The sequence below is a fragment of the Gadus morhua genome, chromosome 1 (genome assembly GCF_902167405.1).
Source record: "Gadus morhua chromosome 1, gadMor3.0, whole genome shotgun sequence".
NCBI classification, from domain to species: Eukaryota; Metazoa; Chordata; class Actinopteri; order Gadiformes; family Gadidae; genus Gadus; species Gadus morhua.
In genome coordinates, this window is record NC_044048.1 from 29,978,117 (window position 1) to 30,002,965 (window position 24,849).

Sequence of the window (24,849 nt, forward strand, 5' to 3'; positions counted from 1 at the left end):
TCGGACAAAAATAAGAATAAAACCCACAATGTCCCGCCAGTGCGACAGGCGGCGCTGTCACTCAGCGGACCTCCAGTCCAACAGGCGGCGCTGTCACTCAGCCAACCTCCAATGCGACAGGCGGCGCTGTTACTCAGCGGACGTCTTTCCCAAAACACCCAAAGAAGAAGACCGAGGAAGCAGCTCTGCCCACCACGACACACATGTACACATCGTACACATCCTATCAGACATGAAGGCTTCGAGGAGAAAAGACCCCTCTAACGGGGGGCCGCAGGCCGAAACACCCACCGAACATGACGCGGATGAAGAGGCAGAAGACTTCTGCCCCGGATACAAGGACGTGGACGCGTTCACCAAAGTAGGTGACCCGTGTTGGACTCCCTGGTCCGGGAAAACGTGGACCTCCGGGCTCCCTGTCCGACCACCAACACCACTGCCACGGCGTCAGGCCTCTTTTAACAGGAGCCTGCATGTGATCTGTAGTAAATATAACGTCCATGCAGATGAATTCAATACACGTATGAGTGGATGTCATGTTTGATGATACCTGTAAGGAAAAAAAAAGTCAACTTATACTAACGTTGCAAAGTGCATAAACATTGAAACCGAATTGGAGGGTTAGGGTTAGACGGGTGAGGGTAAGGGTCTAGATGACTGTCAGAGCTAACTCCTACTCTTTTCCCTGCAGTATGCATTGGGTTCAGTGTTGTCAGCCACGAAGGCTTCCGCTTCCTTGCCTCAAACCGGAGATGACTTCGACTACTATCGCAGCTTCCCAGGGTTCAGAGAGTTCTGTGAGACCCAAGGAGACCGCCTCCTGCACTGGTGAGAATCCTGCTCTCTCTCTTCGCGTGTCAGCCAGGTCGTTTCTGAGGAGAATGACTACTAAACGTCTTGTGTGCGTCTTTATCATCTCGCCCCCCCCCCCCATTAGCATGAGCAACATCATGCAACACCATGGCTGCAGATCGCACATACGGGACAACAACAAGCTCACAGGTCTGGAAGATAAGTTTGACCTGCTCGTGGACTCCAACGATGTCATCCTGGAGAAAGTGGTATGTTCGTTGTGTAGTTTGCTGTTAGTTCTGTGTTTTGTTTCCAGTGCATTCCAAATGGGTCAATATCCGACCACAACGAGTTGGTTTGGTTTCCAGGGCATTCTGCTGGATGAGGCGGACGGGGTGAACCGCAGCCAGAAACCTGTCATGCCCGTGGGGTACCAGCCTCCCAAGATCGTGGTTTCCAGCTGGAACAGAAAGGTTGGCTTCTTCCAGAGTCCTCTCATTCAAACGCACAAGGCTGGCACCCTTTTTTAATTTTGTTGCTTGTGTGTTATAAGAATATTACATTTATCCTGAGTTCATGTTTTTAATAATTATCATATGATCTAGTTTCGTACGACTCTATTGGCTCCAACTCTTGGAACCCAGGCCTGCCTTTTTAAAACGGCTGACGGTCAGTCGGTTCGGACCAGTTGATTCCAGTTCAGTTGAGGATAGGAGGTGACCTCTCTGCTTCCAGGGGGCGGACTCCCGGGGTTCCGAGACGTTCCGTCTGCTCCAGGCCCGGAACATCACCCGGCCGCAGATGAAGTTCAAAGAGAAAGTGGACAACAGCAACATTCCCTTCGTTCCCAAGATCTTCATCAAGCCCAACGCCACCAAACCTCTTCCATCCTGTAAGTGTTCCTACTGCTGGGATATGACTGAGGATTGTGGAAGTATGCTGAGTGAACAACACCAGCACAGAGCCTGTCCCCGCTTAGGACTCCATCCCACGACCTGGGGATGGATCCTTACCGCATTCCACAAAAACATCAGGACACATGTTGCGTTGGTATTTCATATATATATATATATATATATATATAGATTCGCCAATTTGCTAAGCAGGAACACTGCATCTTTTGTACAACTTTGAACAAAGTTGGCCTTGGCCCGGTCGTTTCCTTAATTGTGAGCGGATTCTAGTGAACAGGCAGGGTTTTATACTTCTCTTTATGAAGTGACGAGTCGAGTACGACCAACTCTGTCTCCAGTGGAATCTCACAGCGAAGATGCTCCTTGATTCATGGGTCGGCTTAGCTCAGGAGGTAGAGCAGTTGTCTTGTAACTGAAAGGTTGCTAGTTCGATCCTCAGCTCCTCCTAGCAGAGTGATGATGTGTCCCTGAGCAAGACACTTAACCCTAACTGCTCCTGACGAGCTGGCTGTCGCCTTGCATGGTTGACTCTGCCGTCGGTGTGTCAATGTGTGTATTAACCGATGTAAGTCACTTTGGATAAAAGCGTCTTCTAAATGCCCTAATTGTAATTGTGATTCAGTCTAGCAAACTCAGGATTCTCAATAACAGTTTGTCACAGTCCTATTTGTAAAATACTAATGTTAGATAGGGGTAATGAACTAATTAAGATTAATTAAGACTAATTAATGTTCATTATTATCATGTTACTGTATAACTAACCACCAGGTGGTCTGTTTCGGACCTGAAGGCAGCTCTACAGTAAAGGAATGACTTTGTGTTCTGGTTCACGAAAGAGAGTAAATAAATGTGTGATGATTATTCTCCTCATCATCAGAATGCAGCGGTTTCCCCCTGGTCCACATTTGCAGTAGATGATAGTCCGTAGTCCAATGACTTTATGCATTCTATTAGGGATGTGAGAGAAAATCCAGAATATATTGGATACAGTGAGTAATCCCATAATATGGCTTTTCCTTAAACAGTATTAAAAAATGATGTGCTGTGAATGTTTACCTAAAATCCAGCCTCCATGAATACTGCCTTCATTACACCCAGAGCCTTTGGAAGACTTAGTTGACAAAAACAACAAACTATTTCCATATCCCATATATCTTTGGTTTTCTGTAAATATGTGGAGAATATCTGGAGTGTAAATAAATGACTCATCATCATCCTCCACATGCCGAGGTTTCCCCAACGTTCATATGTAGCTGACAGTCCTCCTCCCGCCCAGACGCCCCCCTACCAGGTCAGCGTATTGACCTCGGCTCTGCTCTCCCCTCCTCCGTCCGCAGACTTCACCAACAAGCAGATCCGTAAGGAGCGTCCCGAGGACCTGGACGTCCCCGCCGCGCTGGCCGACTTCATCCACCAGCAGCGGACCCAGGAGCACGTGGAGGACATGTAAGACCGGCGTCTCACACAGCAGTGATCACCGGGAGGCTGCTAGTTCGATCCCCCGGAGTGTGGAGGTGTCCCCGAGCAGGACGCCTCACCCTAGCTGCTCCCGACGAGCTGGCTGTCGCCCTGCGTGGCTGACGCCTTCGTCGGTGTGTGAATGTGTGTATGAAGGGGTGAATGTAGTAGGCGATATTGTAAAACGCTTTGGGTGGCCACTGGTTAGAAGAAGCGCTATATAAATGCATTCCATTTACCATAAAGGGTCGGTGCCTCGCCACATCACAGCGTAATGACGTAGTCATCATGAAATCATTCGAAGTTGTCATTGTTGGGTTTGAATGATTCCCAGGGCTTCTCAAATTAAACGTGGCAAACAAACGTTCTATTAGCCTAGGATACGGTGTGTTGACGTTGGTTATAGGATTTCTTTTTGTCTTTGAGTATTCTCAATATGGCGGTGTGTTGTTGACAAAAAATCCCATGATTCATTCTGATAATCTGAAGCACTATATCTTATGACTTTATTTTTGTAATGCGGCTTTCCAAGATGTATATACTGAGGTGTAATAATCATGTATGTTAATTATAAATCAATGTATAATATAATTGATACGTTTTTATTTGTCGTTCATATTCATGTATTATAATAATTTTGTGATATTGCTTTGTGTAGGTTTGCGCACCCATACCAACATGAACTTGACCATCTGACGGTTCCAGAAAGACTGCTCTCAAAGACGGAACCTCAGGTGCTTACACAATCTCCCTAACCAGTCCACCCATATGATGCCCCCGTCTACCTCCCTGTCAACCTGCCAATGCTCCCGGCTTCAAATGCCAGAGACATTATCTCGGTACAGCGTGGTCTAGTGGTTGCTGTGCGCTCTGCCTCTCAGTTGAACGGTTCTGGGTTTGAATCCCAAAGCCCGCCACTGAGGTAGGCGTCCTTGAGAAATGCGCCAAACCTTTCACCTGCTCACAAATGACGATGATGTGATGTAAATATAGATAGTGATGTGGTACATCTAAAGTGGTATCATCCCCCTAGAAAGTGCGTACCATTGCTTATTTCTTTCTTCTTCTTCTGTGGTGTCCAGATGTTCAGGCCCATGGAGGAGACCAAGTGCTCTTTCATCGACACCCTGGAGGAGCTGGTGGCGCTGAACGAGACGCTGTGCAAAGTGTCGGAGTTTGCCGTGGACTTGGAGGTACGCGTCCAGAGGGTCTAGCGTTCGGCAGCCCGTCCTTCAGACCGCACTTCAATCGATATGTCTCAAGGATCTCGAATGAGACTCGTTCATTAATACGGCACTCTTCAAACACAAAAGCCTTTCAGAGAGAGTCAGGAAGGAATTATTCTTCATATTCTAAGGACACGATAAAAAAAAATAATTACAGGAGTTATAAATAATAAAAGTAGAGGAACACATGCGCCTGTGCAGACAAAGTTTTGACAAAGTTTTGAGATACGTCCATCGTCCAGTCCAGACTGGGAATGCTGCGGTCGGTGTTTGGGCCCTGATTTAAATAGACTCCGTCACCTCAGACGAGGAGCCCCTCCAGTCGCTGACGGCGGCGTGGAGCTCCACACGCCCGCCGCCGTCGCCCACACCCTGTCTCCCTGTGCCCCCGTCCAGCACCACTCCTACAGGAGCTTCCTGGGCCTCACCTGCCTGATGCAGATCTCCACCCGGGAGCAGGACTACATCATCGACAGCCTGGAGCTCCGCGGGGAGCTGTACCTGCTCAACGAGGTGTTCACCGACCCCGACATCGTCAAGGTGAGCGCCCTTCGTTCCCCGCACGGAAACGGTGTCCTCGTTCAGGTCCCGAGAGGCTCACTGAATGTCCTCGTTCAGATCCCGAGAGGCTCACTGAATGTCCGAATTGCGAAACGATGAACGAATTTAAAATAACTAAAGGTACATCAAGGTTCCCGTGCTATGAATGTAGTCTGGTTCTAACGTCTACCCGTCGCCATGTCATCACCGCAAGACATGGCGCACACAAACATGACACACACAAACATGACGCACACAAACATGACACACAAACATGACACGCACAAATATGACACGCACAAACATGACACCCACAAACACGGCACACACAAACACGACACACAAACATGACACACACAAACATGACACACACAAACACGACACACACAAACATGACACACACAAACACGACACACACACCGATACGAAAACGCAGCCATGCTGATCATTTCAACGTCCCGAATGGATTTGTGGTTCAGAGCAACCGAAACAATCCTACCCCCTGACGAATCTCCCAACCCTCCAGCCGTTGCTCTGTTGTCCTGACCACAAGCTGCCCCCCCCCCCGATCCCCTCTGAAGCTCCAGACCAGCCCCCTCATGACCCCCTGTGCGTCCCCCCTGCCAGGTGTTCCACGGCGCGGACTCGGACATCGAGTGGCTGCAGAAGGACCTGGGGCTGTACGTGGTGAACATGTTCGACACGCACCAGGCCAGCCGCGCCCTGCAGCACGCACGCCACTCCCTGGACCACCTGCTCCAGCAGCTCTGCCACGTCAAGTCGGACAAGCGCTTCCAGCTGGCCGACTGGAGGATCCGGTAGGGGGGACCTCGCTCTCGCTCCTTAGGTTGTGTGTCTGTGTCCCGGGTCTGGGGGGGGAGGAGGAGCAGAAATAGGACTTTAAGGCTGGCAACGACACTGCAGAGTCCTGTGTGTTGTTGTGTGTGGAACTGGGGAACTGGGCATTAACAGGGTGACCAAAACAAACTAGTTGTGTGTGTGTGTGTGTGTGTGTGTGTGTGTGTGTGTGTGTGTGTGTGTGTGTGTGTGTGTGTGTGTGTGTGTGTGTGTGTGTGTGTGTGTGTGTGTGTGTGTGTGTGTGTGTGTGTGTGTGTGTGTGTGTGTGTCCCCTTCTGTGGAAATGACATAACGACACCTTAAACTATGCTAATGAATACCCTTGTTTGACACGTCTCTGTGTGTGTGTGTGTGTGCAGGCCTCTGCCCGAGGAGATGTTTGAGTATGCGCGGGCAGACACCCACTACCTGCTCTATATCTACGACCGCCTGAGGGGGGAGCTGTTGGACTTCAACCACGGCCAGCCGGCCCTGCTGCAGAGCGTCTGGCACAAGAGCAAAGACATCTCCCTCAAGGTGAGTCCCAGTCCAAAGACGTCTCCCGCCCAGCGCTGTGTCTGCAGTCTCCCGGTAGGCCTGCTTCACTGAGGTGCTTGGCCAGTACCCCCCCTTTACTGACGCATGGATAAATCATCCTAAATCTAAATCTGGACAAATGACTGAGGAGTAGGATGCTAATGACCTCTTGTAATTGTCTTCCAGCGGCGTTTAACATTCAATTAGACCTTTTAATACGCGTCGCCTTATCTACATGTGCCGGCTCCACGTCAGCGTTTTAATCTAATGGTTCCCTGCGTACGTTTGTATGCGTCTTTTACTCAAATCTGCTCTCTTATCCTTCCACTCCCCCCCACCCGCTCTGCCACCCAGAAATACAGCAAGCCCATCTTCACGGAGGAGTCGTACCAGGACCTCCAGAAGAGGCAGAAGAGGGCCTTCAACACCCAGCAGCTGTCTGCCTTCAGGCTGCTGTTCGCCTGGAGGGACAAGCTCGGCCGCCAGGAGGACGAGAGCACCGGGTAGGACGCCGCCGCCGCCTAATGACGCCACCGTAGTGATCGGCCGATGTTTGCGTTGCTTTACGTGTATCGCCATCGGCCGATTTTCATTCAGTTTTTTGCCCGGCACGATTTACAGACGGTTCAGTGAATGTTTTTAAACTGAGACTTGTAACATTTGTTATCATCATTGTGTTATTTTCATGACATAAATTGAGCGAGCAAAACCGGTATCGGCTGCAAATATCGGCGCAAGAAAATCGTCGGCTAGGGCTGAAAAATCCATATCGATTGATCCCTACACCAATCCTCCTCCATCTTTACACCAACACCTCCACCATCTTTACACCAACACCTCCACCGTAGCTTATGGGGCTCAGGTACACATTCTTGGGGATAAGGCTGGGGTCATCTACCCAGTACAGACACCAGCATAGTAGTGAAGCACACTAAGACTTAGGCAGCAAAGGACGTCTGTGTCTACAATACAACAATACAAACGACCTGCAGGGCATGCCACTCAGGTTGGGGGCGCCTTTATGTCAACCAACCTCAAACTCTTTGGTGCACAGTTCATAGTAATAACCTGACTGTTTCTTTGCTGACCTACCAGTTTAACTTGACATGGTATGCCTTAGAACAGGGATGGGCAACTTTCATGATAAAGAGGGCCACATTTTTCATCATAACCATCGGAGGGCCACATGACTGCACACTTCAACTAAACGTGAGCTGAGAGAAGCTACACAATTTTGAATTTGGTAGATATGATTTCCTGTATTCTGGTGCATTTTGGGGATGGCCACTACCTAAAAAATCATCCAGAATCATAACCTATGTACGGTATGTTAATTGAACCAACATACATTCATTTCATGTTTTCCATGCTCAAACAGCCACATGAATGGTCAGTATTTTTATCAGTGCAAAGGGCTCACATACATCATCATTCAATGAAGTCAAAAAACTGAAAAACAGTGGCCCAACATTAAGTGCAACAACTCAATGAACTCAAACCCAACAAGCAGTTGTAGTAGTTGTAGTGGCGACTTAAGTGGATATCTTTAATGACTGATATCACTTCTAAGCAAACTAGACGCATGGGTTTGCCTTCGAATTCTATGAATTCTTCTCATCTTTCTTGACCGAGTTTTCTGTAACTCGATCAATTATTATTATTCTTTTTTTTTTTTTTTTTTTTATTATGTGCGGGCCTGACTGAGTGAGGATCCGGGCCGCACTGTGTGAGGATGCGGGCCGCATGCGGGCCGCATCCTCCAGTTGCCGCCAGTTGCCCATCCCTGCCTTAGAATAACAGAACACTAGAACAGCTCAACCCCCCCCCCCCGGGTGCCAGTGATCCTGCGTCTCTCTAGTGCCGTTGAGCGGTCCTTCAGTCAGCCGCTCTGGGCCCCCGCCGCCCCACTAATGACGGCCTAATGGTGTGTGTGTGTGTGTGTGTGTGTGTGTGTGTGTGTGTGTGTGTGTGTGTGTGTGTGTGTGTGTGTGTGTGTGTGTGTGTGTGTGTGTGTGTGTGTGTGTGTGTGTGTGTGTGTGTGTGTGTGTGCACCTGAACAATGTATGATGGAGAGGCGGTAAAGACGGTGATCTCGGGGTGCTCTCCCAGCCCGCTGGCTGAGAGGGGCGCTGTCGAGGCATGCGGTCCGTTCTCCTTCGGCCCCCCGCTGACCCCCATCAGCAGGGCGGCGCTTTGAGGCGCGACCCCCCCCCCCCCCAGGTCGGCGGGGGACCTCCGTAACCCCCCGACGGGTTCATTCTCAAATGCACCTTCTCCCCCCTCTTTCAGATACGTGCTGCCCAACCACATGATGATCAAGATCGCCGAGCAGCTGCCAAAGTACGTTCACTGTGTGTGTGTGTGTGTGTGTGTGTGTGTGTGTGTGTGTGTGTGTGTGTGTGTGTGTGTGTGTGTGTGTGTGTGTGTGTGTGTGTGTGTGTGTGTGTGTGTGTGTGTGTGTGTAACCCACTACTGTAATGTGGAATTCCTAGAACTGAGCGTCCTTTCCTGCAAGGATGAAACCTTTTCTGGGGTCCCCCCTGTTCCTAACGGCTGTCCCCCCCCCCCCCCCCCCCTCTCTGTGGGCTTCAGGGAGCCCCAGGGCATCATCGCCTGCTGCAACCCCGTGCCGCCCCTGGTGCGGCAGCAGGTGATCGAGCTCCACCTCCTGGTGCAGCAGGCTCGCGAGATGCCCCTCCTCAAGGTGAGCCCGGGACGGTGGGATGTGTCCGGACCACCACCCCCCCGTCCACCTGGCACCACCACCCCCCCTGTCCACCCGGCACCACCACCACCCCCCTGTCCACCCGGCACCACCACCACCCCCCTGTCCACCCGGCACCACCACCCCCCCGTCCACCCGGCACCACCACCCCCCCTGTCCACCCGGCACCACCACCCCCCTGTCCACCCGGCACCACCACCCCCCCGTCCACCCGGCACCACCACCCCCCCCCTGTCCACCCGGCACCACCACCACCCCCCTGTCCACCCGGCACCACCACCCCCCCTGTCCACCCGGCACCACCACCCCCCCCTGTCCACCCGGCACCACCACCACCCCCCCGTTGTCCACCCGGCACCACCACCCCCCCGTCCACCTGGCATCACCACCCCCCCCTGTCCACCCGGCACCACCACCACCCCCCTGTCCACCCGGCACCACCCACGCTCAGAATGTTTGTGAAGAACAGTTTGTGATTTCTTTGTCTCCACCCCAGGCGGAGATTGTGGCACAGACAAAGAAAGGCTTCACCCCGATTAAGAAGGTGGGTGTCTAACGGGAGACCTGGGGGCGGGACGCTTTGGGAGCGGGACGGAGCGGGGGGCCTGGTAGACTAAACGTCCCCTTACTGTGTTCCCAGGCGGACGGCTCCCTGTTCGGCCCCCACGACACCTCCAGGACGGCCGAGGCCGATGGCTCGCTGTGCTTACCCCACGGTAGGTCTCTGTGAGGACATGGGCTGTGTTCCAATGTCCATACTATGCGCTCTCGCTATATTTAGTTTGAGTACGTACGACTGAAAGGACCTGGATGCTGTATCAAAACGGTCAAACAGCGAAGTGTGGACCGGTGTACACAGTGATTTTTAGGTTTTATAGCTGCTAGGCGTAAAGAGTTCACCGTTCAAAGCGGGATGTTTTCGGCGGGTGACGAGCCGTGGCGGCAGTCGCGATCGTAATTTCCGGTCCGTGCACCACGGAGTATTCGAATTGGAACAACACCGACATCTGAAAATCTGTGCACTTAGTGAGTGTGGATAGTGTACCACGTTTAAGTGTACTCATGGAAGGATGGATATAGGAACACAGCACATGAGTCTGTATCGACGTATGAACAACATATGAAGAGGGTAGGAGCTGCATCGATCACACCATCGATGTGAAGAGGGTGAATGAAAGCGCGCTGATGGGTGTGAAAACACCCATCAGGTGCGAAAACACCCATCAGCCGGTGCTCGGATTTCAAGTGTGGTCATCGAAAACATCGGGATCATTGCATGTAATCAATGGGATCAATTAGCCTCATTTTCGGTTGGGAATGCCATTCCCATTATCCAGCGACGGAGTCTCCGTGGTCATCATCTGGTCCCGCTCTGGGTGGGAGGGATGAACGAGTGAGGGCAAAGAACTGCAGCAGGGTGAACGAGTGAGGGGAAAGAACTGCAGCAGGATGAACGAGTGAGGTGGAAAGTACTGCAGCAGGATGAACGAGTGAGGGGAAAGTACTGCAGCAGGATGAACGAGTGAGGGGAAAGTACTGTAGCGGGATGAACGAGTGAGGGCAAAGTACTGCAGCAGGATGAACGAGTGAGGGGAAAGTACTGCAGCGGGATGAACGAGTGAAGGAAAGTACTGCAGAAGGGTGAACGAGTGAAGGAAAGTACTGCAGCTGGCTGAACGAGTGAAGGAAAGTACTGCAGCAGGGTGAACGAGTGAAGGAAAGAACTGCAGCAGGGTGAACGAGTGAGGGGAAAGTACTGCAGCAGGGTGAACGAGTGAAGGAAAGAACTGCAGCAGGGTGTACGAGTGAGGGGAAAGTACTGCAGCAGGATGAACGAGTGAGGGGAAAGTACTGCAGCAGGGTGAACGAGTGAAGGAAAGTACTGCAGCAGGGTGAACGAGTGAAGGAAAGAACTGCAGCAGGGTGAACGAGTGAGGGGGAAAGTACTGCAGCAGGGTGAACGAGTGAAGGAAAGAACTGCAGCAGGGTGAACGAGTGAAGGAAAGAACTGCAGCAGGGTGAACGAGTGAGGGGAAAGTACTGCAGCAGGGTGAACGAGTGAGGGGAAAGTACTGCAGCAGGGTGAACGAGTGAAGGAAAGAACTGCAGCAGGATGAACGAGTGAGGGGAAAGTACTGCAGCAGGGTGAACGAGTGAAGGAAAGAACTGCAGCAGGGTGAACGAGTGAAGGAAAGAACTGCAGCAGGGTGAACGAGTGAGGGGAAAGTACTGCAGCAGGGTAAACGAGTGAGGGGAAAGTACTGCAGCAGGATGAACGAGTGAGGGGAAAGTACTGCAGCAGGGTGAACGAGTGAAGGAAAGAACTGCAGCAGGGTGAACGAGTGAGGGGAAAGTACTGCAGCAGGGTGAACGAGTGAGGGCAAAGAACACAAAACGGCGGACAATTGATTTGTACACAATGTTTTCTGACGGTTTCGGTGACGCGGTACGCTTACTAACCGTCCGTCGTGGTGCTTTGTAGAGTCGTCGTCCTCCGACGAGCTGCCCGAGAAGAAGCAGGGCACGCTGTTCTCAGAACCAGAACCGGAGACGGACATGGAGACCCAGTACGACAGCAGTCTGGTCGCTCGCGCCACCGTCACCATTTTCGAGGTAAGGCGCCCGGATTCAAATTATTAGAATCGTCTAAGTGAAGTTCACAGGCATTCCACTAGGAGGAGCTCAACAGATTTTGTACTCCCCAGAGTTAAGATTAATTTGGGCAAAGATTATTTGATTTATGCTGGCACTACACTTCGGAACGGGTTACCTGGTACATTCAAGTCAGTCAGAAACATAGGCCATTTTAAAAAGGCTTTGGAACAATGGCTAAGATGCCAATCTTAGGTGTGTCTTAATTATGATCGTTGTTATGTGTGCGACTTGTATGTAGTTGTGTAAACAGGGACCACAATGGAAATAAACCCTCTGTGTTTATGGAGTCATTCCTGACTATTTATGTATTTTAATGCATGACACAGAGTACTGTTCATATTTTATGGTCAAATAAAATCAATCAATCAATCACGTTTCAGTTAGGGCTGTCAAGCGATTAATATATTTATTCACGATTAATCGCAAATCTTTTTTCTATGCTAAATATCCCTTGATTTCTTTGTCCCATTAATTGTTCTAATTTGAATGCTCTTAACATGGAGAAGTGCATCGGCTTGCCTTGTGCAAATGTTTTTTTATTGACTGATAAAAACAGGACGATACAAAAAAAAAAGCCTATAATGCAATTAAACGATGAACATACAAACATACTGCCTTGAACATAGCAGTCAGGCTACTGCTTCTTTGTTTTGAGCCCAAAAAATAAATAAAAAAGTATTATTTTTTTTAAATATGAATTTGCGTTAATCGCGCATGAAAAAATTAACACCGTTAAAATTGGATTGCGTTAACGCCGTTAATAACGCGTTTAACTGACGGCCCTAGTTTCAGTGTTTGTTGGGTGCAGCGGTTCCCCGACTAGGGAGGCCGTGGCCGCAGGCGGAGAACGTGTGCTCTACTTAACTCCAGCGGCATGGCGCAGCGGTGCGATTGGACTGATTACGTCCAGCGTCGCCTCTCGGGAGGAGATGTGAGATCGTCGGCGAGGGCAGCCCGCCTGCTGATTGGTCTGGAGGGAGAGCCGGCAGACTCTTGACCCTCCCTGATTTCGGTCGTCTGCTTGAGCGTTGTTATCTTTACAAAGTGTGCCTCTCTGTATTTATTTATTCATAGGACCTGGCGCCCGGGAGCGCGGCGCTAAGCGTGGCCAAACAGAAGGCCGGACGCATCATCGAGGCGTTCCAGAACCCCTTCAGAATGGTGGGCGGGGAGCGAGCGCTTCTACCGTGCTGTGCCGTCGTTATGACGTCTGGGTCGACAATTAAATGCTTTTTTCTGTTGCGTTTTAGTACCTGCCCTCGCTGGATGTGCACGTCAACAAAGCCGCCAAGCTGGACCCCTCCTCAAAGGTCTACGAGGTAAACCGCCATCTTCTGTTCATCCCTCGCTAAATCAGGTCACGCTGTCTCCTACGGAGTCGTTTGGGAGATGGCAAAAGAGACATGCCGTAATCATGACGTACGTTTAATTAATTAATTAAGGAGTAGGAAGGGATGTTATCTCGACCAACCATCGTCCTCAAGAAGATGATCGTCGCGAAACAAACATGAACCCTAACCCTAACCCCCCCCCCCCCCCCCCCCCCCTCCAGATCAGCCAGAGGTGGAAGCTGCAGAGCATGGAGCAGCAGCAGAAGGAGCAGGAGGCCAAGCGGACGGCCCGGGAGAAGACCAAGGAGAAGGCCCGGAAGGCCGCCGGTAAGGACCGCCGGCGACGCTCCCGTGTCCGAGACCCCCGCTGGGTCAGAGGTGTCTGTGGCTCACCACTCTCTCCTCCTCTTCCTCTCCCAGGGGAAAGGAAGAAGGCCAAACTGGACTACCAGCAGTCCCTGAAGGACGTGGCCACCGTCCGCCAGCAAGTCGCCGTGAGTCTCTCCCTCTCTCTCTCTGTCTCTCTCGCTCTCGCTCTCCTTCTCTCTGCCTCGCTCTCGCTCTCTCGCTCTCTCGCTCTCTCGCTCTCCTTCTCTCTGCCTCTCTCTCCATCTCTCGCTCTCGCTCGCTCTCCTTCTCTCTCTCTCGCTCTCCTTCTCTCTGCCTCTCTCTCCATCTCTCGCTCTCGCTCGCTCTCCTTCTCTCTCTCTCACTCTCCTTCTCTGTCTCTCTCTCCTTCTCTCTGTCTCTCTCTCCTTCTCTCTCTGTCTCTGTCTCTCCTTCTCTCTGTCCCTATCCTCTCTGTCTCTGTATGTCTCTGTCGCTCTCCTTCTCTCTGTCCCTATCCGCTCTCGCTCTCGCTCTCTTATCTCTCTCCAGTCATCCAGTCGGTTGTTGATTAAGTGGACCTTAATGACCCATCATCACACCTTATAACGATAGACCCTAACCTGAAGCTCTCTAGAGCCCCTTTTCCACTGACAGATCCGGCTCAACTCTCTACGACTTAGCGTGGCACGACTCGGTTTGGCTCCGGGCACGTCGTGTTCCCATCTAGAAAGTACTTCTTCAACGTGGGCGGGTCGTCATAGCACACATGCACGATGCTGCGATGCATACACGACCACGCGGCACATAAACAGACAGGGCTACACACAGGAGCGTCTCCACCTCCGTCACGGCCCACGGCGTGTTCTTCCCGCGCTGATCCTGCCATCAATCACTGTTGTTGACTGATCGCTGATGCTAGTATTTAAAGATGTCGGGTGTCTGGCTTGAACGTCGCGCTCATCAATATTCGTCCAGTGGCTTCACTCTGGCCAATCAGTGGCCAACAGCCTGTTTACGTCACGCGAAAGTATCTGATCAGCAAATAAAGGCGGTACTGTTGGTGTAAAAGGGGCATGAGGGAGGGGGGGGGGGGGGGGGGGGGGGGGGGGGGAGACGGCCCTAATCCAAGAGGAAACCGGTTTATTGGCAGTGGTCCAAGAAGTGCAGATTGGGCAGGCATAAAATGGCAGCAGTACATTTTTATCGTGGTATGGTTTTTGTTTTAATCTTGCGTCTACGTTGACGGGCCTAAAAGTTATATTCAACCGTTTTGAATTGGTGTCGGCTCTGGCGTAGACGCTGCTCTCAGCACACGCTGAGAATGCTTTTCTCCTCCCCGCGTCCTCGGTGTTGTGCCTCAGCAATTCATCATACTTTGGGGGCTTACGGTATTAGCCGCTTTACAACGATGCTGAGGGTCACACCGCTCGGGGATCGACTCATTGTGCCTTTTCAACGCGTTGGTCTAAATCCAGATTAACATGCCCGCCTTCTGGGTGGGCCAGACAAAACAAGGCAGATGGGAATTATGCAATGGCACATCTGTCATGGAGGGAGGGGGTGTGAGGGGACAGTATGTCTCCATGTGTCTTCTGATCCTCGGGTACAGTGGTTAGCCATTTGCCCGTGTTGCATTGAAACGCGTCGCTCTGGGGCGGCGGCGGCTTGCTCTTCATCACCAACAAGCTTCTCTTCAGGGTCGTCCTCTAGCGCAGAACTGGTTCTCAGGCACATCCTGTCACGCGTGTTCAACCTTTGACCCTTCAGACATGTGACTGAGTACTCCTTTTACCAATCTTTTCAAGTCACACGGCAATAGTAGGGTGAAAAACAAATCAAAGTCAGAGTTGACATTTTGCACCATGGGCGCAATTCATGCAGAAGTTATCAAACGTTATCCACTGAGCTGGGAATGACTCACTGTATGTCAAGGTCACAAAATCGTGGCATTAATATCCATGCTGGCATTTTTTCACAGTGAAATGAGAGGGAAACTACTCTATTCCAAGGAAGAAAATCCAATCAAAATGTGGCATGTCCAACTACCAAATGAATCAAACGAAATGCCAAATTTAAAAGTGGGGCATCTGGTTGTCATGGTCCTTTTTGGTTCTTCGCCATGCTAACCGAAACATCAGAATTAAAACCCGTTCCATGACCTTTCTTAGGAGGCGGCGTCGAAGAAGGAGGAGGGGGAGGGGAAGAAGAGGATGGTCAGCGAGGAAGGACAGTCGACCCCCAGACCCCCCAAGAAGTCCAAGGCCGCGCAGAAGGCCCCGGAGGAGAGCGCGTCCCCCCAGCCTGACTTCAAACCCTTCGACTACACCTCGTCCAACCTCAAAGTCTTTGCCGGTGTGTGCTTTAAGAAGTGTCGTTTCCTGTGTGTCCACTTTGATCCACGTTATGAACGCAACCGCTTATGTAATGGGATGTGAGACGAACATCAGGGGTGAGCAACGAGATTTCACCCAGATGATATCCAGGGCTGCGAAGAGTAGGGTGGTCTTACTGCACTCATCCACCCTAACCTCTCTCTCAGACATTCATTGACGCTCACTCACAATCATTAACTCTCACTCTCGTTTTGATTTGGTTGGCTTATTGATGAACCCGGTTGTATATTCTGTATCATATGTTTATTTATATGTGTTCATTGCAGGAGCCAATGCCAGGGCCGGTTCGCAATTTGATCCCAACAAGCCTTACCACGATCCCACCAAGAAGGTAAAGTTGTGTATTATATTCATTGTTTTGTCACCTGAATTCTAATTGCACCTTCCTGAGCAACGTATGACATTCAAACCTTTTCCCCCTGAAGAAGAATCCTCGGAATAACAGACCAAACCTCGCCGGGAACAAAAGCATGTCCTACATGGCTGGGAAGTCTGATAGGTAACGATTTAATGGTTATTTAATTGAGTTTGTTTAAGATTGTCTTCCATAGTCTGAACGGGTTTCTTCTTCCCCGGTTTTCCTTCTACAGAGGAGCACGGCAGAACTGGCCCAAGAGATAGGTTCCTACGTCCGCTGTCACCATCCAGTTCAAATGTTCTTCTTCAAAAGGAAATTAATTTTGAATCTCACAATGTATGACTTGACTTTTGTTTAGTAGTTCTGCATTGTAAATACCCATGGCTGATACAAAACGTTGTTCTCTTTTATTTTAGAGCTCTTGGAATCTGATTAAAAATGATTTTTAGAGGAATAATGTGCTTTCTTGTTTGATGCAAAACCACAAACCATATTCCGTTTGTTTGAATGCTTAAGCCACAACAGAGTTAATCCATGACCAGAACTAGGTAATGGGTGATTTGCTGAACACAAAGAATAGTTTAAATTTGAGCCACAGTGAAACTTCTTTAACAGATGCCTCTTCTAGTAACTGAATCACACAAGTGTGGAGGGAGATTACGTAAACACAAGTCGTCACAAACGTCATTTGAAAGAATGCAGTCCTGAAGAGTATGGAATCGTCCAGCAGCCGTGAATGCACATCCCAAAGTGTGGTTTGTGTGTGTGTGTGTGTGTGTGTGTGTGTGTGTGTGTGTGTGTGTGTGTGTGTGTGTGTGTGTGTGTGTGTGTGTGTGTGTGTGTGTGTGTGTGTGTGTGTGTGTGTGTGTGTGTGTGTGTGTGTGGTGCGCGTACGCATTCACACGCATATAGGACGCTTAAAACGGAGTCTCACAGCGCTCAAAACACGGTAACATATGCAGAAGGATTTGCACAACAGCTGTTTTATTTACTGTCTCAAGCATTTTTACTTAACTAACTTAATTTTGTTAACACATAGCCTTATAGATACATGTAGTGAATTATACATTCAGCAGATGTACTTCAACGGCTATGAGGTTTGAAGAATAATAAAATACTTTTTCTTTAGTGATTCATGCTTGAACATGACGTTTCGCCTCAAATCCTGTCCGCCAATAGCAGCGCAGCTGGAACCAAAGTTCCACGTGGGCCCCGGCGTCACTCACACAACTCACCGTTACCAGTTCAACAAACGCAACGGATGGCGGAAAAGCTACGACTCAAATGTGTGTGCGTCGGACCTCGTGTGCCGGTGTGGCATTTCAATGTCATTTCAATGTCGAAATCTAAATTTGATAGAAGACGGGCCGGTCGGTCGTAGTCAAGAAAAGTGACAGTGCAGTAGTTGGGCGAGAGACATATTGTAAGGAGAGGGAGCGTGGTGCGCTTGCGCTGGAGAAGGAGCGATGCCCCGAAATGGCTCGAAGCGGGGTCTTTATTTAGATCACTATTTCGGGCAGCGCCTGCGGGCATCTTGATTTATCGTACATATAATTGTATTTAGCTAATTGATCTATACATATATATATATATATATATATATATATATATATATATATATATATATATATATATATATATATATATATATATATATATATATATATATATATATATATTAGTTCAAAACATGCTTACCCTATAGTATAATCACAAAATATAATCGCATAAAAGTAGGCAGCATACAATGAATCGGGCAGAAAATTCTTTAAATTATTTTATATTATCATGTTTAGCTGAACGATGTACGGGGCCAAATGGGGTTTTGTGTAATCTAATAAATACACGTGTACTTTGAGCGTTTGCGTGTGTGTGTGAGAAATTCAACGTCTGCCAGAGGGATACCCCTGAGCCAATAGGAGGCCTCTAAACGCGGTCGCTCAGCAGTTTTAAACACGTTCAGCATGAGCGGTGGGTGGGCGGTACCGTAGACAGCAGCGCTCCCTCTCTTCTCTATTTCCCCGTGCAGTCCCGTCCAGGCACACTAGTCACATTGCTCCTCCGGCGCACACGTTGAGGAAGATCTGTGCTAGCGATAAGCACCATCATGGACAACATAAAGGATGGATGGTTCACCGAGACGTGCACGTTATGGCCCGGGCAGGCGATGAGTCTTCAGGTGGAGGAGATCCTGCACAATAAGAAATCCAAGTTTCAAGATGTGATGGTTTTTAAGAGGTCGGTATATTGAGTATCCCCAGTCGCTGCTACGCTATGCTAACTGTGAACTTCAGCTAACAATGAACAACTTGTGTCCGGGCCCCCTTGTAAGATACACAACCTGCCGGCTGAACTCCGCGACGGGGTTTTAATCCTTAGATTAACATCATTCATGTCTACTAAATATTCGGATGACGCCCTTTAAATCAACGATCAGCACTGGACGGACACGCAATCAGCCCGGACTGACACGTCAAGGGGGGATTCAGAGCGATGTGGTTACATGTGTGTGTTGTTTGTGTATTTTCTACAGCAAAACGTATGGGAACGTGCTCGTCCTTGATGGGGTTATTCAGTGTACAGAAAGGGATGAGTTTTCTTATCAGGAAATGATCGCAAACCTTCCCATCTGCTCCCACCCATCCCCGAAAAAGGTATGTCATTTCCACCCGCGGTTCTCTGATGACTTTCCAAAATGACTCACTGATGACTTGCCACCCTGACTACCGGACCGCCGTCTGCATACAGGTCTTGATCATAGGCGGTGGGGACGGGGGAGTGTTACGAGAAGTGGTGAAGCATCCCCTGGTGGCGTCCGTGGTTCAATGCGAGATAGACGAGGTGTGTGTGAAGCAACGCATCATTTCTAAAATCACTGCAGTTGCACACTCTTCATTAGAACCTCTTCCATCCCAGACTGATGAGGTTGTGCCCCATGGATGATACAGGCCTGGGCATGGTTGGCTCCGGATGTTCACGTCTGTGGTTTTCCTGTCCGGTAGGATGTGATCAACGTCTCCAAGAAATACCTTCCAGGGATGGCTGAGGGCTTCTACAGCTCCAAGCTCACCCTCCACGTTGGCGACGGCTTTGAGTTCATGAAGCAGAACCAGGACGCCTTCGACATCATCATCACCGACTCCTCGGACCCTGTAGGTGAGTGATGGGTACGTTTTTAAAACGGGATCGTGCTTCAGTTGTCTCTTGTTCCTGCTTGTATATAGATACTAAAGTGTGTGTGTGTGGGGGTGTGTGTGTGTCGTGGTATCTGTCTCTTTCCAGGCCCCGCCGAGAGTTTGTTCAAGGAATCGTACTACGAACTGATGAAGACTGCCTTGAGGGAGGGAGGGATTCTCTGTTGCCAAGGTGGGATGATGATTGTATTGATTGAGTTGATTCTAATGTTCCGTTTGAGTTGTTTTCTGTAACGGGGAGCAAGAGTCTCCCAGAGCCCATCTAATCCAATGGCCAGGTGGGACTCTTAACCTTCTTTGGTCATCCATTCACAAATCGGCTTTGACGTTCATTGTGTCCCGGCCGCGGTTAGGCCCAGCCTGACTTCACAATACCAATTCAACAGTGGTTTGTCTTGAACCTCACCCCCCTTTGATCTCCAACGGTCGCAGACAAATGTTGGACACAATTCGAAAGACCAATCAGACCAATGTGACACATCGTTGTCTGTTTAGGAAAATGCTTAAAGGGAAACTTCACCCATTTCCATTAAGCTTTGTATCGTTAGAAACCCACTCATATTTTTGAATGGTCGTGCATCATTCCCTTATTTTCTGGAGAGACTGGAGAGATCCGTATCGATCTCCAACACATCCTGTTTAAGATGACGCAATATGACGATTTTTGCGTAGAAGTAAATATGAAGTGTAAGAGGGGAGGATTCTCGTAAGACTACAAGCACTAGGGGGTGGGACCCACTGATCTAGATCAGCGGGAGTGGCCAGCGAAGCTGTGCATCGTGGTGCATGGTGGGAGTTGTTGTCTTCAATCCACAAGCGCCAAAAAGTCACTTTCTGCCTTTTCTCGGTCAAGACGGCACCAAATTAGAATTTTATTTTATTATTCGACTACATATAGGACCCAATTTCAATACATATTCTTGCCTCCACCGGTGAAATGCTCCTTTACACGGCGCTACTATTGGGTGCAGCTATGCACACTCAACGTTTGAGAGCTGCTTCACCTCAGATAAACCGTTGTGATTGGCCCAGGCCAGGTCTGCTGACAGAACGTTGGGTGGGGCCATGGCACACATCCACTGAAACATGAGCTGTCAGATCCATCTGGTTCCCAGGTCAGGTTGGGCGTGCATCGTGATCCAGTTTCACGTGGTAGCATGTTTGGAGAAAGTATGGACAGAAAACTTGGCTATGCGATTAAAATCTCGCCCAATCCATCGGTCGACCGTGAAATAACCTAGTAATGCTTAGATGGCTCTCCAGTGGTGCTTAGATTGCTCTCCAAATCAGATTGGTCAATGCACACTGAAGATAAATTCAATAATTTTAAAATTACCAAAAGTATCCCTCTCTGGCGAACAGAATGTTGCAGCAGGCAAAAAAATAAATAAATATATATTTCTTTTTTTTTTATTCTGATTATTAACTTATCTGCACCGAGACAGAATCGTTCTAGCGAGAATCGCGATGAATCGAAGTTGACTTGATCGTAAAACGAACAGTCGTTTTACTGAGTCAACCTCAACACATCATCACGCAGCACCTGGAACTTTATTTACTTTTTAAACTTGTATGCTAACGATTACAACACAGATTTCACAATTAGATTACTATTTTAACTGACGGGACTAGCGACAATGTGTGTGCGATTACCGCTCGTAGTTTGAGTGGATGACTAAGACGGGCCCGTCTGTGGTGCGACAGGAGAAGGAGACGGAGTCTTTTCAACTCGGAGACACGAGGTCATTGAGGTTGTGTTCCCCTCCTAAAGGATTTAGGATTTTCGCCCGTTCAGCCATCCTCGCGAGCATTAGTACCTGTTTGCTTACAATTCCATTCAAAAACATTAGTGGACACGCTGCAGTGATTGGATTGATTTGATTTAAATGCCGTGACGTGACTCGAGGGGCACAACATTACGTTACAGGACCTACGGGAAAAAGAAAATAATAAATGAGCGACGGGACTCGATAGTGGTACCGATAAGCCCAAACGTTAATGATAATTTGGGTTTTGAAAAGAGTGGAACTGGGTCCTCCTTGGTAGAACCGGGTTTCCATCCCCATCCCTAATGAAGACATGATGTTGTTGTTTTTTTAGGGAAATTACCCAAAGTATACCTCCGGCTCCAAAAGGTTTTAAAATTGTCCATAGTAGAGCATCATTTGTTAGGGTTAACTTTGTACAAATTCAACCAATACAGTGGAGATATGAGTGTGTTCTCAGCTATCCGGGTTCAAAAGTCCAGTAAACCGGACATAGTACCCGACCTGTAAATGAATCACGGGTGGAAGTATGGCACTGGAAGTGGTTGAAAAGAGGAGCATGTTCCAGCTAGGTGGAGCTCATCAATGGTGAGGACCTCCAACATCTCCCCACGTGGTGGACGTAGAATCTAGGGTGGATGCTAGACAACAAGGGTTCCTGGCAATTGCTAGGAGGCAGGACATGGTGACCTGGAACAGCATGCATCAGTTTTATCAAAAGGTATCAAGTTTGATATTGACAGAACCGTTGCCCTGGTATGGAGAGTCATCCTTCTTTCCGGTTGGACCGAGGCGGGCTGTGTACATTACTGGTCCAGCCACACACCGATGGTTCGGAGATCGTAGGCCCGACAGTCTAACGGCCAATCCCTACATCGGATTTAGACCTGCAAAGGGAGCTGTGTTGAAATGCAAATGGCCGTTATGCTGAAGTCTATATTAAATCATTTTATGATGCAGTAAGGACAATTATACGAAACGTATATATCGTTCCATGAAAGGCATTTAGTTCAAGAGCAATCGGGTCATAAATGATCTGTTGGGTATTGGACTGAAGGAATATGAAGCCAACCCCACCCTGGTCTGTTCTCATGGTTGGCTCCAGGCAGGTCTATTTGTATAGCTTTTCACATCATGGTTCCAGGCTGAAGGGCTTCACAGGCCCACGATAAACCACCCACCGTAACCCTTAGCCCTCTTAAGAGCCTGGAAACGCTCTCCAGATCGCAGGGAGGAAAACCTTGATGGGGGCACCGGAGATTGATCCCTCGCCGGACGGAGGTCAATAGGTGCTGATGGGTGGACATAACGGAGGTGTTCTGCACCACCTCATAGCGTTGTCAGTGTAGAGATGGTCTGGGCGTCTCTGTTCCCTGCTCTCTGTCACTAGGCAGTTGGTTTGGTATATTTAGCAGAAGGTGGAGTCCTGTGCTCGCAATATTGGTTGCTATTAAATGTCATGTCGGGGTGTCTGGTCGATCTGACATTCCCTTTTCTTTTGATTGGTTGCGCCAGCAGGAACACAATTTTATATAGCTTGCTTACAACCAATCACGGTTACATTTTTGGGAACACTATTGCGTTAATGCGGCTACTAGCGAAATAAATGCATGGTAAAGCCCCCCCCCTTTACAGATGACTTCCTCCCAATAAACCCCTTCTGGGGCGCTGGCAGTAAACGCTCGCCTCTGACGTTATTGACGTTCAATTGATGGGTCGCACTTTTCAATCTCGAAACGCATCTCGAGGAGGGCAAGAAATAACACATGGACATGTTGTTTCCCCTCTCTCCCCCCTCTCTCCCCCCTCCTCCCCCCTCACCCCCAGGAGAGTGTCAGTGGCTCCATTTGGAGCTCATCAAGGAGATGCGGACCTTCTGCAAGACTCTATTCCCCGTGGTGGAGTACGCATACTGCACCATCCCCACCTACCCCAGCGGACAGATAGGCTTCATGCTGTGCAGTAAAAACACAGTGAGTGTGGTGGCCGCCTCCCCCCCTCCCCCTCCCCCTCCCCCCTCCTCCATCATCCGGTACCCATCTCTCACCTCATTGGCTGCGGGATGATACGGAGCGGCAGTAGTTTAACCTAAGGCCGTCGCCGTTCCCTCGCCCGTCTGCCCGTCCGCGCTCCGGTGGGACGGACGCTGATCGCCAATGATTACTTTTTTCTAAAACAGGAAACAAATTTCCGGGAGCCGGTGAAGGAGCTGTCACACGAGGAGGTGGAGAGTATGAACCTCAAGTATTACAACTCTGGAGTCCACCGGGCGTCCTTCATCCTCCCCGAGTTCGCCAGAAAGGTAAACGTGTGTGTGTGTGTGTGTGTGTGTGTGTGTGTGTGTGTGTGTGTGTGTGTGTGTGTGTGTGTGTGTGTGTGTGTGTGTGTGTGTGTGTGTGTGTGTGTGTGTGTGTGTGTGTGTGTGTGTGTGTGTGATCTCCCAGGATGACTTCCTGACATTCCCTCTCGTCTCAAACTGTGATTTGTTTTTCTTGACAGGTTCTCAGCTCTGTCTGAGCCCCCTAACAACGTGCCCCCCCTCCCCCCTTGGATCCTTTGGAGAGAGGGTGAACGAGAGGGGAAGATATTATTTGACGGAGCTGGCCAGGAAATGTAAATAAAATAGGAAGAAATGGCTTAAATCCTCCTGGGCCAGGGAGCCCCGCGGGAGCGAGGATAACGGAGCAGAGTGGCCGAGACGACCCGCATTCAAGTGACATTCTACAAGCTATTACCCATTCAGCCCCACATTGAAATCTTAAAACTGATCATTTTTTCCCGTTATTCGATTTGAAGAGCAGAATTGTTTTTGTTCCATTTTCACCACCACATACCTCGCTTTTAGTTTGACAGTATATGTTTTTATTTGTTTGACTATATTTTATGGCATTTGTAACCCCCTTGCCTCTTTATAAGGACTCTCGTCGGCAGTGTTAAGTACGTGAGAAGGTGTTTCCGCACTGGCAGTGTTAAGTTGGTGAGCAGGGTGGTTCTGTGCCATGTGTTCTGGAAGTATCTGGGTTCCAATCCACCATTACGACTCTGTCAGGATAATACTGTTGTGATTTTCTCCCATCCCATGTATTTTTTTTATTATTTGTATTGGTCAGTTGCATAACAACAAGTCAACTGCCCGTTATTGAGTCAAGACTACATATAGTGGTATTGTACGCTGCTAATGAATGAGATGATGTAACTGCTATTGTGTTTAATGTAATGTTACCGAATATTACATTGGAGTGTTATTCCGTCACCATCATGGAAGTAAGATATTCACTGTATCTATCAACTGTAAATCCTCATTTAATGTTGAGAATTTTCTCACCAGATGAATGCGATCATGTTTTTATAAAGTATGAATCAATAGATGGCAAAGTTTAAACCTGTCTACATGCAGCTTTTTTGTGGCCAGCAGTTATTTTAAAATACCCTTCACAGTAGTTTCAAACGTTTCACTTACTCGACCCGAAGAGAGACTGCGGGCTAGGATTAGTTAGAGGGAAAGCAGCAGAGAGTTCACACGCTGAACCTTTTACCCTGAGTCTCATGAACACAGAATGAAGAATGAAAGGTGACCAGCTTTTCTCCATTTCACAATGTCCTCCGTTTAAATGCATCTCAGAGTGCGGATCACGGGGTCATCGTGTTTCCTTGGGACCATGGTATTACAGTTTAAGTAACATCGTTATGGGAATTAATGCAAAGCCTAATTGCTCTAAGTCCGCATTTCAGGAGAAATCCCATTAATATCGATGGCAGAGAAACTCAAACAAGGCCTTTGTTATTTTCATGA

At 49.1% G+C, this 24,849-nt stretch overlaps 2 protein-coding genes across 2 annotated transcripts; both read left to right on the top strand.

Annotated features, from left to right (window-relative positions):
- Window positions 1-146: 146 nt before the first annotated feature.
- On the top strand, window positions 147-16,550 carry exosc10 (exosome component 10). The gene is made up of 25 exons (XM_030358825.1): window positions 147-361; window positions 692-828; window positions 938-1,061; window positions 1,161-1,265; window positions 1,528-1,684; window positions 3,044-3,152; window positions 3,823-3,898; window positions 4,247-4,357; window positions 4,787-4,930; window positions 5,558-5,748; window positions 6,148-6,304; window positions 6,659-6,807; window positions 8,594-8,644; window positions 8,897-9,008; window positions 9,526-9,573; window positions 9,670-9,745; window positions 11,512-11,642; window positions 12,759-12,845; window positions 12,935-13,003; window positions 13,237-13,342; window positions 13,436-13,509; window positions 15,514-15,697; window positions 16,005-16,069; window positions 16,164-16,237; window positions 16,329-16,550. Exons 1-25 carry the CDS (start codon window positions 233-235, stop codon window positions 16,357-16,359), a joined length of 2,697 nt encoding a protein of 898 aa, XP_030214685.1. The 5' UTR covers window positions 147-232; the 3' UTR covers window positions 16,360-16,550.
- Window positions 16,551-18,056: 1,506 nt separating this feature from the next.
- On the top strand, window positions 18,057-24,452 carry srm (spermidine synthase). The gene is made up of 8 exons (XM_030361823.1): window positions 18,057-18,334; window positions 18,630-18,750; window positions 18,845-18,937; window positions 19,099-19,252; window positions 19,379-19,462; window positions 22,884-23,029; window positions 23,236-23,358; window positions 23,556-24,452. The coding sequence occupies exons 1-8, from the start codon at window positions 18,204-18,206 to the stop codon at window positions 23,571-23,573; spliced, it is 870 nt and encodes a 289-aa protein (XP_030217683.1). The 5' UTR covers window positions 18,057-18,203; the 3' UTR covers window positions 23,574-24,452.
- The last annotated feature ends 397 nt before the right edge of the window (window positions 24,453-24,849 follow it).

Coding starts and splice junctions, on each gene's coding strand:
- srm (XM_030361823.1), top strand. CDS start 18,204: ATGGACAACATAAAGGATGGATGGTTCACCGAGACGTGCACGTTATGG. Junction 18,938..19,098: donor TTCAATGCGAGATAGACGAG/GTGTGTGTGAAG, acceptor CCTGTCCGGTAG/GATGTGATCAACGTCTCCAA. Junction 19,253..19,378: donor CGACTCCTCGGACCCTGTAG/GTGAGTGATGGG, acceptor GTCTCTTTCCAG/GCCCCGCCGAGAGTTTGTTC.
- exosc10 (XM_030358825.1), top strand. CDS start 233: ATGAAGGCTTCGAGGAGAAAAGACCCCTCTAACGGGGGGCCGCAGGCC. Junction 1,685..3,043: donor CACCAAACCTCTTCCATCCT/GTAAGTGTTCCT, acceptor CTCCGTCCGCAG/ACTTCACCAACAAGCAGATC. Junction 9,746..11,511: donor CTCGCTGTGCTTACCCCACG/GTAGGTCTCTGT, acceptor GGTGCTTTGTAG/AGTCGTCGTCCTCCGACGAG.